Source organism: Budorcas taxicolor, chromosome 7 (assembly GCF_023091745.1).
Source record: "Budorcas taxicolor isolate Tak-1 chromosome 7, Takin1.1, whole genome shotgun sequence".
Taxonomy (NCBI): domain Eukaryota; kingdom Metazoa; phylum Chordata; class Mammalia; order Artiodactyla; family Bovidae; genus Budorcas; species Budorcas taxicolor.
This window is the reverse complement of record NC_068916.1, coordinates 49,433,500-49,450,091: the sequence shown is the minus strand read 5'-3', so window position 1 is coordinate 49,450,091 and position 16,592 is coordinate 49,433,500. Positions and strand designations below refer to the sequence as shown.

The following is a 16,592-nucleotide window of genomic DNA, read 5'->3' as shown; positions in this document are numbered from 1 at the left end:
AGGCTCTTACAGCACTACTTTCAGATGATAGCAAGTTTGGCTTCATTGTAATAGATGGTAGTGGTGCACTTTTTGGCACACTCCAAGGAAATACGAGAGAAGTCCTGCACAAATTCACTGTGGATCTCCCAAAGAAACATGGTAATCTAGGAAGAGAACATGAACACTTTTGCTTTGTGTCCAGCATTAAGGAAGCAAATTGTGTAATAGGGGAAAGTAAACTCAGGTGATGGGAGAAGCATTGTTACTTGTGACTCTTTTGACTACAGAATTAGTGGTTCACTCACTAAAAGCAATTTTATTTTGAAAGGAATAGTGATTTTCTCCTTTCCTTGGGAAATAGCATGGTTATATAATTACTTTTTAATTAGCAAGGTATCATGTACTTAATAAATGCCTTTTTCTCTCATCACTTTTTTTGTCAAAGGTAGAGGAGGTCAGTCAGCCTTGCGTTTTGCCCGTTTAAGAATGGAAAAGCGACATAACTATGTTCGAAAAGTAGCTGAGACTGCTGTGCAGCTGTTTATTTCTGGGGACAAGGTGAATGTGGCTGGTCTCGTTTTAGCTGGATCAGCTGACTTTAAAACTGAACTAAGTCAATCTGATATGTTTGATCAGGTAAGTGAGAAGTAGATGTTCCATTATGTAAGTTTCTAGGTGGGAGTAGTTGAGTTCTGTGAGTGCTGGGACATGCACATCTCTTTCTTTTACAGTGATAAATTCCATGTTAAAAACCTCACTCTGTGTTGGCAAAATTTTGTGTGTATTATTAGTAATATTAGGAGATATTCCCCCATATCTGGACTTACTTTCTTTTGAAATCAGCCATTTGGGGATGGAATCGTTCTTGGCCCTATGTTGGCCCCTGATTTTAGTAGGTTGCCATAATTGGCTTTAAATTGAAGTTTGATTTCAAAGAAACTAGGAGCTGGTTTTGTAAGTCTAATAGGATGTGCAATACAGTTGGCTGGGGAGGTGATCTTCATGAGACCTGTTCATGAGTAAGTTGGGCCCCTTCCCCTATAGCCTTCCTCTTGAGGTTTCACTGGTTAGTTTTGCATGCCATTAAGACGTAACAGGTCTTGGTTAAGGGTGTTTTGAAGTACTGATGATGTGCTTTTTCTTTTTATAATTTTGTTTTGTGTCAGAGGTTGCAATCAAAAGTTTTAAAATTAGTTGATATATCTTATGGTGGTGAAAATGGATTCAATCAAGCTATTGAATTATCTACTGAGGTCCTCTCCAACGTGAAGTTCATTCAAGAGAAGAAATTAATAGGTATCAGTGAAATACAACTTCTTTACTGTGAAAAGTTTTTGTATTTGTGTATGTACAAAACAAGACACTGAGAAGGGTAAAAGAGGAAGGTTTAGCATTTTTACTAAAATCCTCCTCAATGGAATCATTATTTTAAATCATCCTTTAGATGTCACGTCTAATATTAATGTTTGTTTTTCTTACTGTTTTTACCCTTTGGCAGTAGGAACCAAACTTCAGTCAAATTTCCCATATTATCCTTTGTTTTAGAGTGATAAATAATTCAAAAGCTCAAATTAAAGATTAATAGGGCCATTGTTTGGCTGTGTTTCCAATTTGACACACATGCATTTCCAAATGATTATGTACTTGGCCCAGCTGGTACCTCTTGAGACTCAATTTCTGGAGCCTCGACTAGTGGTGTGATTTTTTACTAACTTTTGGCAGTTATTTTTAAGTTGACCTTCTCTCTCTCTCTGATTTTGAGTAAGCAGGTGTATATGTACAAAAAGAAACATTAATATACATTCTTATTGACCTGTCCCTAACCACAGGGCGATACTTCGATGAAATAAGCCAGGACACGGGCAAGTACTGTTTCGGAGTTGAAGATACACTAAAGGCTTTAGAAATGGGAGCTGTAGAGATTCTAATAGTCTATGAAAATCTGGATATCATGAGATATGTTCTTCATTGCCAAGGGACAGAAGGTATGATAATTAGTAAATAAGTTTTCCATTTGTTACTGACCTGTGTATTCAAGAAGCCTGGGGTGGATACTGGACAAGGTGGCTGATTTCAGGAGCAATCAAAAGACAGATGTATACCTTCTTCCCCACTCCCAGCCTGTACCCTATTGAACTGATAAATGTCTGCCTAAGATTTTTTAGGACAAGGGCTGTATCTTAAATGTCTTTGATGTTTCTTTATGATAGGACCAGTATACCTGGTAGACTTCCATGCACTGCATACTGACTAATGTGCTTATGAAAAGAAGGTTGATAGAATCAGTTCAGGAGTCCTTTCATCTAACCTAATTTTCACCTCATGGAACTTAAACCTGTTAGTGTCTGAGAAGCAGCTTAACACATTTTTTTTTCCCAATACTGCAGAGGAGAAAATTCTCTATCTAACTCCAGAACAAGAGAAGGATAAGTCTCATTTTACAGACAAAGAGGTATGTGATTGTTTATATGCTTTGATGATACATGCAAGGAAACATAAATCTGTATGTTAGACCACTGGCAGCATAGAGTAGCATCAGCCTCAGGAAACCAGACCTCTACTTGTTGGCAGTGGGAGTACCAGGAGGTGGTCCACTCCCATATGCCACATAATAGTCTGATTTCAAGGAAGGAGGCTAGGTGATGGTTACCCTGGTTCTTAAGTATAAAAAAGTTTACTTGCTCAACACAGGTCCCTTTTAATTGTTCAGTTCAGTTCAGTTCAGTCGCTCAGTCATGTCTGACTCTTTGCAACCCCATGAATCGCAGCACCACCAGAACTCCCTGTCCATCATCAACTCCCGGAGTTCACTCAGACTCACGTCCATTGAGTCAGTGATGCCATCCAGCCATCTCATCCTCTGTCATCCCCTTTTCCTCCTGGCCCCAATCCCTCCCAGCATCACAGTCTTTTCCAATGAGTCAACTCTTCGCATGAGGTGGCCAAAGTACTAGAGCTTCAGCTTTAGCATCATTCCTTCCAAAGAAATCCCAGGGTTGATCTCCTTCAGAATGGACTGGTTGGATCTCCTTGCAGTCCAAGGGACTCTGAAAAGTCTTCTCCAATACCACACTTCAAAAGCATCAATTCTTCAGCGCTCAGCCTTCTTTGCAGTCCAACTCTCACATCCATACATGACCACAGGAAAAACCATAGCCTTGACTAGACGGACCTCAGTCGGCAAAGTAATGTCTCTGGTTTTGAATATTTTAATTGTTTAACACACCATAGATCTGAGGGGAGGAGGGAGAATGTTGGCAGGCAGTGTCTAGCAAATCCATGTCTTGATATATCCTAATCCTACTGTTTCTGTATCTCATGGCTGCCCCTGCAGACAGGACAAGAACATGAGCTGATTGAGAGCATGCCCCTTCTGGAGTGGTTTGCCAACAACTATAAAAAATTTGGAGCTACATTGGAAATTGTCACAGATAAGTCACAAGAAGGATCACAGTTTGTCAAAGGATTTGGTGGAATTGGAGGTGAGTAGCAAATCAGCAAACTAAAAGATAGGGTCTCAGCCACCTTTCCTGTGTATCCCCAAAATATCATTATTCCAGAGAGGTGTGCTGTAATTCTGCAAGGGGATTGCTCCCCACTCTCCAGTTCTGTCAGCCACAGCTATTTATTGTTTGTTCATTTGTTCCCGTAGGTATCTTGCGGTACCGAGTAGATTTCCAGGGAATGGAATACCAAGGAGGAGATGATGAATTTTTTGACCTTGATGACTACTAGGTAGTCGACATGGGTCCGGCAAAACGTGCCTCACCCTCCAGCATCCAACCCAAGGAGCATACCCGTGGTGGAATCCAAACAGATCCCTGCCTTACAATTGGAACATTTCCAGAACTTGATCCATGAGCATTGGATATTGAAAAGAAAACCGAAACAAAACCAGACCCAGCCCTACACTTTGGTTTGTCATGGTGTCAGCGCAGCAGCCTACAACTAGTTCCTAAATGCCACTTTGGACTAATTTAAAAAAGAATCCCAGTTTTTACTTTTACTTGATGGTGAAATTGGTTGCTCTTGTATTTTATGGGAAAAAAAGATTTTTTTAACCTTCATACATAGAAGCAAAAATACTTTAACTGCTGTAAACCTTCAAAAGTTAATAGAAATGAGATATACTGGTTTGTTTATTTTGATTGGAGAAAAATTAAATTGCTGCATTTCGCAGTGACCCATTTACATGGCATTCTCAGCTTAGACTGCATAAGAAGAAATATATGTGGTGAAATGTTGGAACCATTTCTCTCTCGGTCTCTGTTTAATGTCGAAAGGGTGAGCTAACAGGCAATTTCAACTTCACTCCCTCACACTACCCGTCCCCTCCAGGCTGTCAGTTTCAAGGATGCAGATTGCATTGCAAAGATAAACTGACACATGAAGCATGTAGGCCACTGCTCTGTTTCCTTCCATCTGTTTTGCAGGTGCATTTGCGCCCAGAGTTTGGGAGCCCTTAGCATCAACTGCTTTGACAAGGGTTCACATAATCTTGCATACCAGAAACCAGTTTGGGATGGATATGATGGGACTTCTATGCTATTGCTGGAATTGGGAGAAATAAAACATGCAATTTAAGTGGAAGCAAAGACATTTAAATATTTTATTTTGCTTGGGTCTGTCCTTGCAAAAGGGAGGTGGTCGTGTTTTCCTTGTGTTGGATGGCATGAGATTATGTGAATGTTTTGATTTTTAAAAAATGAACTGCAAGGTTTTTCACAGGAACGACAGACGAGACATGTATGACTGTGCATGTAATTGTAAACCCCTGACCTCCTGGTGGGGTTGGAGCATCTGTTTCAAATATGGGACTTACAAGCACCTCTCATAGGAGAAATTATGGGAGGAGGGTGGGAAGGGCAGGGGTGGGAAGGGATGGGGACACAACTTCTGGCACCAAGGACTTAACCATGTTGGACCCCAAAGTGGGCCTGAAAATCTGAAGCTTAGGCTTCACAGCTGGGTTGTAAAGCAGACTTGACCCCAGCAAACATGCAAGGTCACGGACAGGGTGCCTGAGGTGGTGACAGTGAACAAAGTGTATAGGATGTGCCCAGTGGTAGCAATGGAAGAAGGTATACCAAATGGACTTTGAAGGACCAAAGGTTTCAAAAGTCGATTGGTATCACCCCACACTGCTAGGATAGTGGGGTGCGTTTGATTTTCAAATTGGGTACTTTTAACACTTTAGTGCCTGACTGCTGTTCTTCACTGACTTGACTCAGTCACTCGTAGCTTTATTGGTCTGAACCAGCTCCTTGTTCCCAGGTTGCAGACCTGCCTATCGTTCCAGTAATCCTGTTTCACTTGAATGAAGGGAGTATGTCTTAAATGTAAAGCTTCTGGTTCTCAACACTGTACTCTGAGGTCCAAATGACTGTCTGTCAATGTATAACCTGATGTCTCAACCCCCAGTATTAAGAGTCAAATCTTTGGTATTCACCAATGCGGGAGGCTTCACCAGAACAGGCTTTTTCTTTGGGCTCTGCTGTTTGTTTGCAGAACACCCAAGAGCGAGCAAACATGCTCTCTTCATAGCAGTACCTTAGGGTTTTGCCATTGTAAATGGGTCTAATGTGATATATGATAAGATCAGAGAAATTGGATGTAAATTTACATTTTTGAATATGCTTGTTGTTTCACATGATACATTTAGGGTATGCAGCTCCTTTTGTAGTTTTTATTTTTACTATTTAAGTTTGGAAATGATGCCAAATTTTTGTATTTCTTTAATCAATGTGTTCTCTTCAGTGATATATATTGCATTATATATTGATGTGTGTATCAATATATACTGATATGTATTACACTTACACAATACAAACACATAAGTAAGAGGGGGTGAAAACCGTAGCCTTTGCATTCTCTATAGCCTCTACAGAGAGATCCTAAACAGCAAAATCTTGGTGTTGTGATGTACAGAAATGGAGAAGAGTATTAAACCATATTTAAGAATATACTTCGTGTGCTTGAGATTTTTTAGGACTGTTCTAAGAAAGGTCTGAGCCGTGGAGACTGTGTGAGTGAGCTCTCCAAAGCATGTCCAATTTTCTCAGTTACTCTTCAGCCATAGATTTAGTTGTCTAACGCTACATTTGCCTATGGAAGGGTATATGCAAAAGGCCATGATCCCAGTTAACACCAGAGGAAAGAGGTTCCAGTTCCTGGGCCAAATTAATTTGTACCTTACTCTCTTCCCTATGCAAGCCAAAGGGAAACTTGCCTTTAAAAAAAAAAAAAAGGGTGTTACCCTTGTTAACATTCTATGGAGGCAGGTGGCATACTTAACCAAAAGAGGTTAAGTAGCAGCTCTTCAGTGGCTCAGGCCCAGACAGGTGAGCACAACAGCCCACATAACCGGCACTACTGTGCTGCCTTCTAACTTTTGACTTCAAACTGCAGCTAGAGGTAGAAAAAACTAAAAATTTTATGCCAGGCTTAATTCCAAAATTCTCTTTCTACATTTGGTTGCCTTTGAGTCAACAGCGGATCCAGATGGAAAGGTGCAAACTAAGCCTCCCCTGTTCTGATCTTGCATACCTGGTACCTGTGGAAGAGCAGTAACCTCATTCAAGGGCAAGTCAGAGGCAGGCTCAATGGAACAGGGCTTCTAGGATGTGTTAAAACAAAAGAGGATTCTTGTTTCATTTCTTTTCCCAAAAGTGGAGCTCCTATTTACTAGTTTAGGAAGCCTAGTTGAAGTACCAAGGTGGTACATGATTTTGTCCAGGTTTAAGAAGTATTAACAAAACTGACCGGTAAGGGAACCTCTTCTGTCACTTTGCTTTTTCAGCATAATTTTGTCCAGTTTCTCATCTGATTTAGATGATAGCCTTGATGAAACCCAGTCACCCTATGGGAAGAGGCAGACATGCCCATGCATGGCAGAGGTAGTTTTTTCTACCCCTAGTTGCAGTTTGAAGTCAAAAGTTAGAAGGCAGCACAGTAGTGCCGGTTATGTGGGCCGTTGTGCTTGCCTGTCTGGGCCTGCAGCACTTGCCATCTTTTGTTCCCTGGCTCCAGTTCTCATGCCATGGTGCTCCTAGACAGACATAGTGTATTCAGGGCTGAATGCCAAGATGGAATGTAAGCTTCATGCCAGCTTCTCCCTTGTTGCCAATTTGAGTGTGTGCCTGCTGGGATGCCTACCTGCCAAGTCCACCCTGATGGGACTGTGCCTCCCAGGGACACAGGAACTGACTGACCAAGAGGTATGGAAGTAATGGGTGCCAGAGTTATTGAGGATAACTGGCACTAGAAGTATATGTGGAAACAGTTTATCTCCAGGATACTCTTTGACACTCGACTCCAAACATGTCTGAGAACTCTGTTTTGGGTATAGTCAAACTGCTTGGTAAGCTCACCCCAGGGTTAGTGAAGAGCCCAGGACAAAGAATCAGCTCTTTAGGCAAACATCTCTGGTTTGGTCTCCGCCACTTGAACTTATGACTTCACGTAAGTCCCTTCCTATCTCTCAGTGCCGTATCAGTGTAAGGATGAGTCTGAATCTCAAAGAGCCTTTCCAACTGTAAAGCTATCAGGATACAATAGTGAGCAGATCTAATATCTGATGAATAGAGATGCTGCCTAGAGACATTTGGCCATGTCTCTGAGCAGCAGTTTCCCTACCTGTAACAATGCCTGCTCCCTATAGATTGTGGTAAGGATTACATGCAGTAAGGCACGTGAAATACACAGTGGCACTTAGCAAGAACTCAGCTGGGAGATGATCACACCTGCACCAGCTCTGGTCTTCTCTAAGTGGCCTGGGTGAATCTGCACTGCAAACCACAAGGTGGTGCTAGAGTTAAGGATACTGGTTGCGGAAGAAAGTTGCTTCCGGTGGGGAGATTTCTGACAAGCATTAACAGATTCCTGGGACAGCTTGTTTAAGATTTGGCTTATATGGAGAAGGCAAACTACCAAAGAAAGCAGGGATGAATAACAGGGAGGAGAACCAGGGCTTTGAGTGGCCCGTCTGAAAAACAACTACAATCACTAACATTTGCTGGACAGTTACCAGGTAGCAGACAAGATGCTATGTAACATGCATTTAATCCTTAGAAAAACAATGTCTCATTCTGTTGTATATCTGCCCATTTGGTTCCAAAGCCAATGCAAATACAGGTCGTTCTTCGTTCAAGAAGAGAGAACAGGTGTTGCTACTGCTAAGAAGACCAGTCAACTCACCTCACCAACCTCTGCTTTCAGAGACAACCAACAACTTGGATTGCATCTGGAAGACATTCATCTAGCAGCAGTTATGTCCTTCCCTCAGAACATGTATGTTTTGACAGCTCAGTCACAGCCACAGTTGAGAATGGATAAAAGAAGCTCCCTTGGACTCTGTAGAGGATCCCTGTAATTGATCCAGCATCTTCAAAGAAGAATGTATACACATAATGGAATTTCTCATAATGGAATTTCTAGGGCATCTGCCTCTGCTCTTAAAAAGATATGCTGAGGGCAATTAATGAAATTGGAATGTGGACTACAGATAAAATATTGTATCAATGTTTCTGAGCTCCTGAACTTGATAACTATATGTGGTTATTAAGAGAATACACTTTCTCATAGGAAATATTCACTGATGTAGCAAGAGGTTTAAAATAAGATGTTCATTAAGGAAATCTTTGAAATTTCAGAAATACAGAAAAAACCTAAAAGCATCAACTAACTAACGTTTTAAGGTCATCATGAACATCCATTATAGAAACAGTGTAATATAATGAATGTTTAGGTTCCAGTTGATTCACAAAGTATCTAGAACACAACTTTAGTTTGACCCTTCATTCAAGTTTGGTTTTTACTCAGAATTTGGGTTTGACTCAAGGTCAATATAGGAGACAGGTTCGATCCCTGGGTGGGGAAGATCCCCTGGAGGAGGGCATGGCAACCAACTCCAGTACTCCGGCTTCTAGAGAATCCCATGGACAGAGGAGCCTGGCAGGCTGCAATCCATAGGGCTGCACAGTAGAGAATGCATTAGAAGAGTTAATTCTGCTGCAGGGTGTACAGCTGAGGAGAAATCCCCAGCCAGAGGGGCTGGGGGTGCTGAACCTAAGAACTGGGCCCAGATTGGAAGGATGAGAGCAGAGGCAGTGCCAGGAGAAGAGCTTCTGTCAGTCAAACACTTCAGAGATGAAATCAGCTTTAGAGTTGGATCAGTGCTGGGTGAGATGAGACAGTATGAAGAACAAGACTTCTTGGGGGACCCTTGACTCCTGCTTCACTGAGCGACCCTGGGGATGAAGGGAAGAAGGCAACGCTGCTATCTTAAAGCCTAAAACTCATAGAAAGGACAAGAGTGAGATCAGATCTAGTCCTCTGTCCACAGCCACACCCCTTCACTACTTAAGGAATCATAATTTCAGCACTTATAGGGGGCTTGGACTTTACCATCCCAAACTCCCAATTAAAGGGATGAGAAAGTTGAAGCCCAGAGAGCAGCCTAACGACCTGTCATGCTCATGCAGGAAATGAGGAGAGCCAACATGAGCAGCTGTTACAGCTCCAAATTCAGTGCTCTTACCAAATGTGGGGTCTTGTTATTTTTCATCTAGGCCCCTTCTTCTCCTTGTTAGAGATGAGAAAAGGGAGGATCAGAGAATAAGGCAGTGGCACGAAGCCAAAGACAGAGCTGGGAAGGGAAAGGTGGCCAACATCCAGGTGGAGTTATGAAAGTTGTTTTGAAGTCACTTCGCTGTGAGTCAGGGTTGGCTTGAGTGTATAAATTAACTTGCTTCTCCAGCCTCCAGGGTTCCATGTTAGCACCATCTAGGTTTCCCTTACAGTCAGACTCCTGGCTCTAGCACTCTAGTGAGAAACCCTGCCTGGGCTCAGCCCCTTCTGCTTGATTCTTCATCCTCACCCAAAGGAAACCTAGGGGGCAAACCCATTTTCAAGGAAGCCTGAGTGAGTGAGTGAGTGAGTGAGTGTCAAAGTGTCCAGCTCTTTGCGACACCATGCACTATACAGCCCGTGGAATTCTCCAGGCCAGAATACTGGAGTATGTAGTCTTTCCCTTCTCCAGGGAATCTTCTCAACCCAGGGATCGAACCCAAGTCTCCTGCATTGCAGGCAAATTCTTTACCAGCTGAGCTTGGAGAACCAGAAAAGGGAGGTGGAAACTTCAGAGGCTCTCCAAGCAGGAACGGCAAGGATCTTTTGAAGTAAACCCAAGATGTAGGAATATTCTGCTCCATGGAGGAAGGGAGGTGGAAGACAGCCTTGAGAACAAGGAGAAATCAGGGCTTGACGCTAGAAGGCCTGCTCCAAGTTAAACATCTGTCCAGACCTGAGCACATTCCCAGGCCAGGCTCCCTTGGGGACTGGGATGAACCAACCCCCTCACACAGCAATCCCCACTAGAGGGCCGGCAAAGGGGCACTCTATTTTTAAAAGGACAGTATATCACCTGAGGAAGAGGAGTTGCACTTCAGTCCTCAAGGCTAGAGGCCCTCCCTCACACCCCTGTCAAACTTGGATTCTACAGACAGATGACATGGAATGGGCTCTTTCCTCCCTGAGGAACTAAGCAAAGGTCCTCAGAAATTCAGTCTTCTCACAGACATTGCTCAATGCCACTTCTATTCCTTACATTGTCTTTGGGTTAACTCTGGTCTCACTCTTTCATTCAGCAAGTATTTACAAACGTCCTATGTTCTAGGACCTATGCACGGAGAAGACAATGGCAACCCACTCCAGTACTCTTGCCTGGCAAATCCCATGGACGGGGGAGCCTGGTGGGCTGCCATCTCTGGGGTCGCACAGAGTCAGACACGACTGAAGCGACTTAGCAGCAGCAGCAGAACCTATGCAAGATGCTGGGGCACAGCGGTGAGAAACAGTCACTGTCCCTGTCCCTGCCCTCCAGTAGGAGACAGCAAGAATTATAATAAAAGTGAAGAGTGTTAGAGGATAAGAGGAGGGCACCTCCACTTCATCTGTGGGTGGCCAAGCTGCCTGGTGAGCCAGGGTTGGCCTGGAGAGGTGAGAGGCGAGTTTCGAAAGGCAGATATGTTGGTCCTGACTTGACCCAAAGGCCAGGAAACTACTCAGATTTTAAAATACTTTTCTAAACCTGCTATCATTTTTGTTGTTTATTAACAGCTTTATTGAGGTATAACTTACAAACTGTAAACTCAACCCACTGCATGTATAGTTTGGTGGTTTTTTAAAAATAAATTCATACAGTTATGCAAACATTACATAATCTAGTGTCCACCTCTCATAAAGGTCTTTCATGTCCCTCTGTAGTCAACCTTTGCTCACTCCCAACCCTAGGCAACCAATGATCTGCTTTCTGTCTCAATAGTTTTGCCTTTCCTAGAAATTTCATGTTACCGGAATAATGCAATATGCAGTCTTTTACATCAGGTTTCTTTCACTTAGCTTTTTTCATTTAGATGGATTTTTTTTTTACATACATCCATGTAGATGCATGTTTGTTTCTTTTTATTGTTGAGTAGTGTGATATAATAAGCAATATACATTTGGTCTTTGTTTCCTATTCTTGGCAAAGACTTTCTCTAAAACCCTTGGAATCTCTTGAGTGATGAATGTCTTTGGTACACTAATGAGATACCCAGATAGTTTCAAGATGTGGGCTGCTTGCCAAATAAAAAAACAAAAATAGGATTACAGGGTTGGAACATTCAGCCCTACCCCTAGAGGCAAAAGGGGCTTGAGATCAAATCACCAATTTCCAATGATTTACTCAATAATGTCTACATAATGCTTCTTCTATAAAAACCCCTAAATTATGCAGATCGAGAGCTTCCAGTGTGGCGAACACACCAAGGTACTGGGAGGGGTCCTTGAAATTCTATATGAATTTGAGGAAACTTCTCCATATTTGCAAACAGTGACACTGGAATTTTGATAGAAATTGCACTGAATCTCCAAATTGCTTTGGGTAGCATTACCATCTTGAACATATCCATAATCCATAAACACAAGATGTATTTCCATTTATTTAGGTCTTCTTTAATTTCTTTCAACTGTGTTTTGCAGTTTTCTGTGTATAAATCTTTTACATCCTTGGTTAAACTTGCTCCCAGGTGCTTTAGTATTCTGGATGCTACTATAAATGAAACAGTTTTCTTAATTTCCTTTTTGGATTGTTCATTGCCAGTGTCATTCTGGTTTTGATTTACAAGCCATTCATGTATCTTTTCTGGTGAAATGTAATCTTTCATTCTTAAGCTGACACTTTATATTTCCATGAGTAGAGAGAGAGGGAGTCCCTTCGTCTCTCAGATACTTTCTCCCTTCTTCTGTTTCTCTTACTCTAAAAAAGTGCTTCACAGGTGGAAGGAAAACACTGTGCCTGAGGTTAGCAACACACCCTGGAGCCACATTAGGTCCGCTCTGCTACTTACTAGCTATATGACTTTCAGCATGTTGTTTCACTTCTCTTTCAATTTTTCAAAGGTTTAAATAGGATGTTTGTTAAATAAGCTATTTCATTTGTCACATAAAATATTAATAACTACAGCCTACTACAGCCAAGCATTATGCTAAACCCTACAATGCAGTCATAAGTAAAAGAGACACAGCCATTGAGCTTCCAATGTCTTATCCCAGTGAATGTGAAACCCCAAATGCAAATATCACCTGAGGGAGGGCCACAGGTAAGTGCCTGTCACAGGGTATTTTGACCTGGCTGTCAACTTTTCTGAAGACACTGGTGCTTTAATTGAGCACAGGAGATATTAGCTAGGCAAAGAAGAAGCAGAACATCCCAGGCAGTGAGAATATGTTGGCGGTGGCAAAGAGTACAGTTAAGGAGGTAGGTGGAGAGAGGTGTGGATGAAGCTCAAAGAATGAAAAAAAAGCAATGTGGTGGAGGAAGCCAGAAGAGGCAGTCCGGGCTGAGCCTCAAGAGCCTTGCTGAGATCTTGAAATTTTATTGAGAAATGGGAGAGGCTGCTAAGGTGTTTTAAGTAGAAGGGTAACAAATGCAGATCTGCTTCTCAAAAAGATCCTTCTGGCCACAGTGCAGTTTGAGAAGAGAGCATGATGCTGAGTCTTGAAGTACTGGGACATTTTCTTTTAAATAGGATTTTTTTTTTTTTTTAAAATTTTTGGCTATGCTGGGCCTTCATTGCTGTGCTGGGGCTTCTTCTAGCTGTGGCAAGTGGGGATGCTATTCTTCGTTGTGGTGGTCAGGCTTCTCAGTGTGGTGGCTTCTCTTGTTGCAAAGCACAAGCTCTGGACGTGATGGCTCAGCAGTTCTGGTGCATGGGTCCAGTTGCCCCACAGCATGCGGGATCCTTTGATGTCCCCTGCATTGGCAGGCAGATTCTTAACCACTGGCCCACCAGGGAAGTTCTCGTACTGGAACATTTAATATCCAAATAGAGCGTTGTACATCAAGACAAGTAAGCAATGAAAGAAAAGCCTTCAAGAAGAGATAATCAGGCACTTCCCTGGTAGTTCAGGGGTTAAGAATCCGCCTTCCAGTGCAGGGGCCTCAGACTTGATCCCTGGTTGGGAAACTAAGATCCCACATGCCATGGGGCAACTAAGCCCGCATGCTGCAAATAAAGAGCCTACATGCTCTGGGCTATAGAGAAGCCTGTGCACCACAACTAAGATACACAATGCAGTCAAATAAATTAAAAAACAAAACAAAACACAGACGGTCACTTACAAGTCAATGCTGGTGAGAATTACTAAAGGAAAATGAAGACTGAAAAAAAATCTACTGGACTCAAGAGTCAGGGGGTCCCTGGTAACAGCTAAGGAGCCCCCAAACACTGCTGCTCAGACCTCGGAGTCTGTCTAGCCTCTCTATGGCCCCACGGTCACTGCCTCAGGAATTATCCTCTGGCAGCTCAGAGCAAGTCTTTCTCATTAAGATTCCCTGGCAGCTCTTCTGGCTGGCTGCACCAGCTCTATCATGGGACCAAGCCAGTTTGCCCATGGCTGCCTACATATCTCATCTAACCCATCTCACCCATTTGGCTGCTGGGGAGCCAGAGGTTTCTACTGGGTGCCAGCAAACAGGCAAGTCTCATGCCACAGTTAAGCACTACTCCAATGTCACACACCAGTTCCTAACACAGCTCTACCACTTATCAAGATCTTGGAGAAAGATATGTAAATGGATGAAACTGTTTTCCAATTTGTAAAACACTGTGACAATGAAGCATGTATCAAATACTCCATCTAGAGAATTAGCTATCACAGGTTCACATTCATTCATTCAACAACTGTTTATTGTATAGCTAACAGCTATATAATAGACAACAAGGCAGACATCACCTATGTCAACAAGGAGTATCCAATCTAGTGGCAGACCCAGTCAAACAAAGATTTGATGCTTGATAGGAAAAGCACAGGGCACTGGCAGAGAATTGGGGTGGGGGTGGCGCAGGGAACAAAACTCACACCCCTAGTACTGTTGCAGGGGGTTGGCTTTTCTTTGGGCAAGATCACTCATTTATAGCATAAATACAGGGTTGGTGCCATAAATAATAAATAAATAATAAATCAATAAGGTTTGGTTCCTGTCCTAAAAGAGAATTAGGAGGTAAGCACAGGAAAATAATATGGTTAAGGAGAAGAAAAGTGCAAAGAAATTCCAGGAAACTGTCATATTGGGTGTCACACTGGCTTTTTATGCACAAAGTCTCAGCTTATTTGGAACTCAGGTTCCATTAAATATCCCCACCACAGAGAGGCCTAAAAGCTAGGACCCAGGGCCATTGGAATATCAGTCTCTCTCAAGAGAGGGAGCAACACAGAAACCCTACTGCTCCATAGGGTTTTTCCAGGCTCAAATCCCTGTCAACCCAGAAGTGAACACAAGGCCTCCCCAGAAGAGGCCTGGGGTTCCTGCAAATTCTGTAGCTGGAGAGGAAGCTGCCAGAGCTCCCCTGCCTCTCTCAGGCCTTCCTCCTCTGCTAGGCTCAGCTATAAATAGCTTGCTGGTTTCCAGCTGGGGATCTCTCAGCCCTGAAAGGAATAAGCACCGCCTTCTCACCTTGTCCTGCCCTCAGCCTGGAGCAGAAAGGGGTGGTAGCTGGCAGCCGGAAGGACTTGAGGGGAGGACCAAAATGAGCACCACAGAGAAGCTGGCCACTGGACTACATTACCCACAATCCTAGATCATAGCTGGAAAGAAGAGGCTGCTTTGGGCCTGCAGCCTTAGGTGGGAACAAGGCCAGAGGCAACCTAGTGCCTGCGTGTGCAGCCCAGGCCCAGATTTTTCCAAAACTCTAACCCAGAAACCTTCAGTCATGGACCTTAGAGATCATCTCCTCTCTATATACTCAATTCACAGGCACTCAGCTGATCTGAGGCCAAGGAGAGGGACAAAATTCCATTTATTTTCACCTTATTAACCCTGTGTGTGCGTGTGTGTGTCTATAACCAGAGACTGGAAGTCTATGAGTGATTTTATTCTGGATGAAGTCCAGAGGCTTCTTAGTGCTAAAAGCCCCCTCCCCAGCATTTACTCGACTCATTACTCCCAAGCTCTCAGCTTTTCTTTTCCTGCCTCACCTGAGGAGGAGCAAATGCTCACAGGTTGGTCCATGTTGCATTGCATTTCTGGAAGCACTGGGGGGTGGGTGCTCAGGAACTGCTGTCTCTGCTGAGATCTAGTCCCTCTCAGACCTTTGCTCATCTCCCAGCAGGCAGATCAGGATAGTCACGTGGCTGAGGCAAGTTTTAGTCCCTGGAGGTGCTGTAGGAGAGCCTGGAGGGGTTGCTGTTTCCTGTAGTGGATAAACCAAAGGTGTCAGGCTGAGCAAGGGAGGCCATTCTGGATGGTAGAAGCACCCAGTGGGCACTGCTCCAGACCTCAGTGCCATGGCAGGTGTACACCTGCCCCAGCTCTGGCTCCCCCCACTCCAACCTTCCAAGTTTCCACAAAGAGCCAAACTATTCATGTTGGATTCTGGGGCTCATGCAGGTCCAGACTGACAGGGAGCATAGCGGTGAAGATATTTGGGACTAGACCTGAAGTCGGGGACCCCTGTTCAAGATGGAAAGATACTAAGGCCAGCCTGACAACAGGGTCTTTCCCTCCTTCCCCTCGCTCAGATATGATAACAACTCACATCCTGAGCCCGGCACCAGGAATGTAAAGATGGAGTCACAGTCTCAATAAATAAATGATGTGTTAGGTACACAAAAAGCCTATCGGTGGGAGGTTGGAAGGACTTCCAGACAGCCAGAGGTCTGAAACAAGTAAAGGTGACGCACAGTTCCACCAGAATGGTGTAAAAAGAATATTCCAGGCAGAAGGGACAGCTTGATAATGGCAGAAGGAGCGAGAAACAGAAAGCAGAGAAATACCTAAGACTGACTAGCAAAATGCGCGCGCGCTGGCGTGCAGCAAGCGAGGCCAGGCCCTTACACCACGCTAAGGTGTGGGCTTTAGGCCTCGGGTCGGTAGCCGCCGGAGGAGCTCCAGCAAAGTTGGCGGCGCTCAGAGAATCGGGGGGTAAAGTGGGACAAAATATGAAACCGGTGGGGAGAGTGGCAACCTCGGATGCTCTGGGGACGCCCGAGTCGGCCTATCCCGCGTTTACCTCAGCCCGGCCAGGCCACGCGTTCCCGGCCCCGCCGCCGCCGCCGCCGCCCCCTCC

The 16,592-nt window shown here is 43.8% G+C and overlaps 1 protein-coding gene and 1 long non-coding RNA gene across 2 annotated transcripts in view; one reads left to right on the top strand and one right to left on the bottom strand.

Annotated features, from left to right (window-relative positions):
• The window catches only part of ETF1 (eukaryotic translation termination factor 1), a 24,982-nt gene extending 20,166 nt beyond the window's left edge, over positions 1–4,816 (top strand). Inside the window, exons 5-11 of the mRNA XM_052642719.1 lie at positions 3–141; positions 428–618; positions 1,149–1,278; positions 1,812–1,967; positions 2,370–2,434; positions 3,317–3,464; positions 3,635–4,816. Of these exons, the coding sequence (XP_052498679.1) occupies positions 3–141; positions 428–618; positions 1,149–1,278; positions 1,812–1,967; positions 2,370–2,434; positions 3,317–3,464; positions 3,635–3,717 (912 nt within the window). The 3' untranslated portion in view covers positions 3,718–4,816. The remainder of the gene's footprint in view (positions 1–2; positions 142–427; positions 619–1,148; positions 1,279–1,811; positions 1,968–2,369; positions 2,435–3,316; positions 3,465–3,634) is intronic.
• On the bottom strand, positions 2,507–16,592 carry LOC128050471 (uncharacterized). Its single transcript, XR_008199677.1, has 3 exons — positions 16,536–16,592; positions 15,502–15,716; positions 2,507–3,310 (listed from the first exon to the last, which is right to left on the bottom strand). It is a non-coding gene; the product is annotated as an uncharacterized LOC128050471 (long non-coding RNA).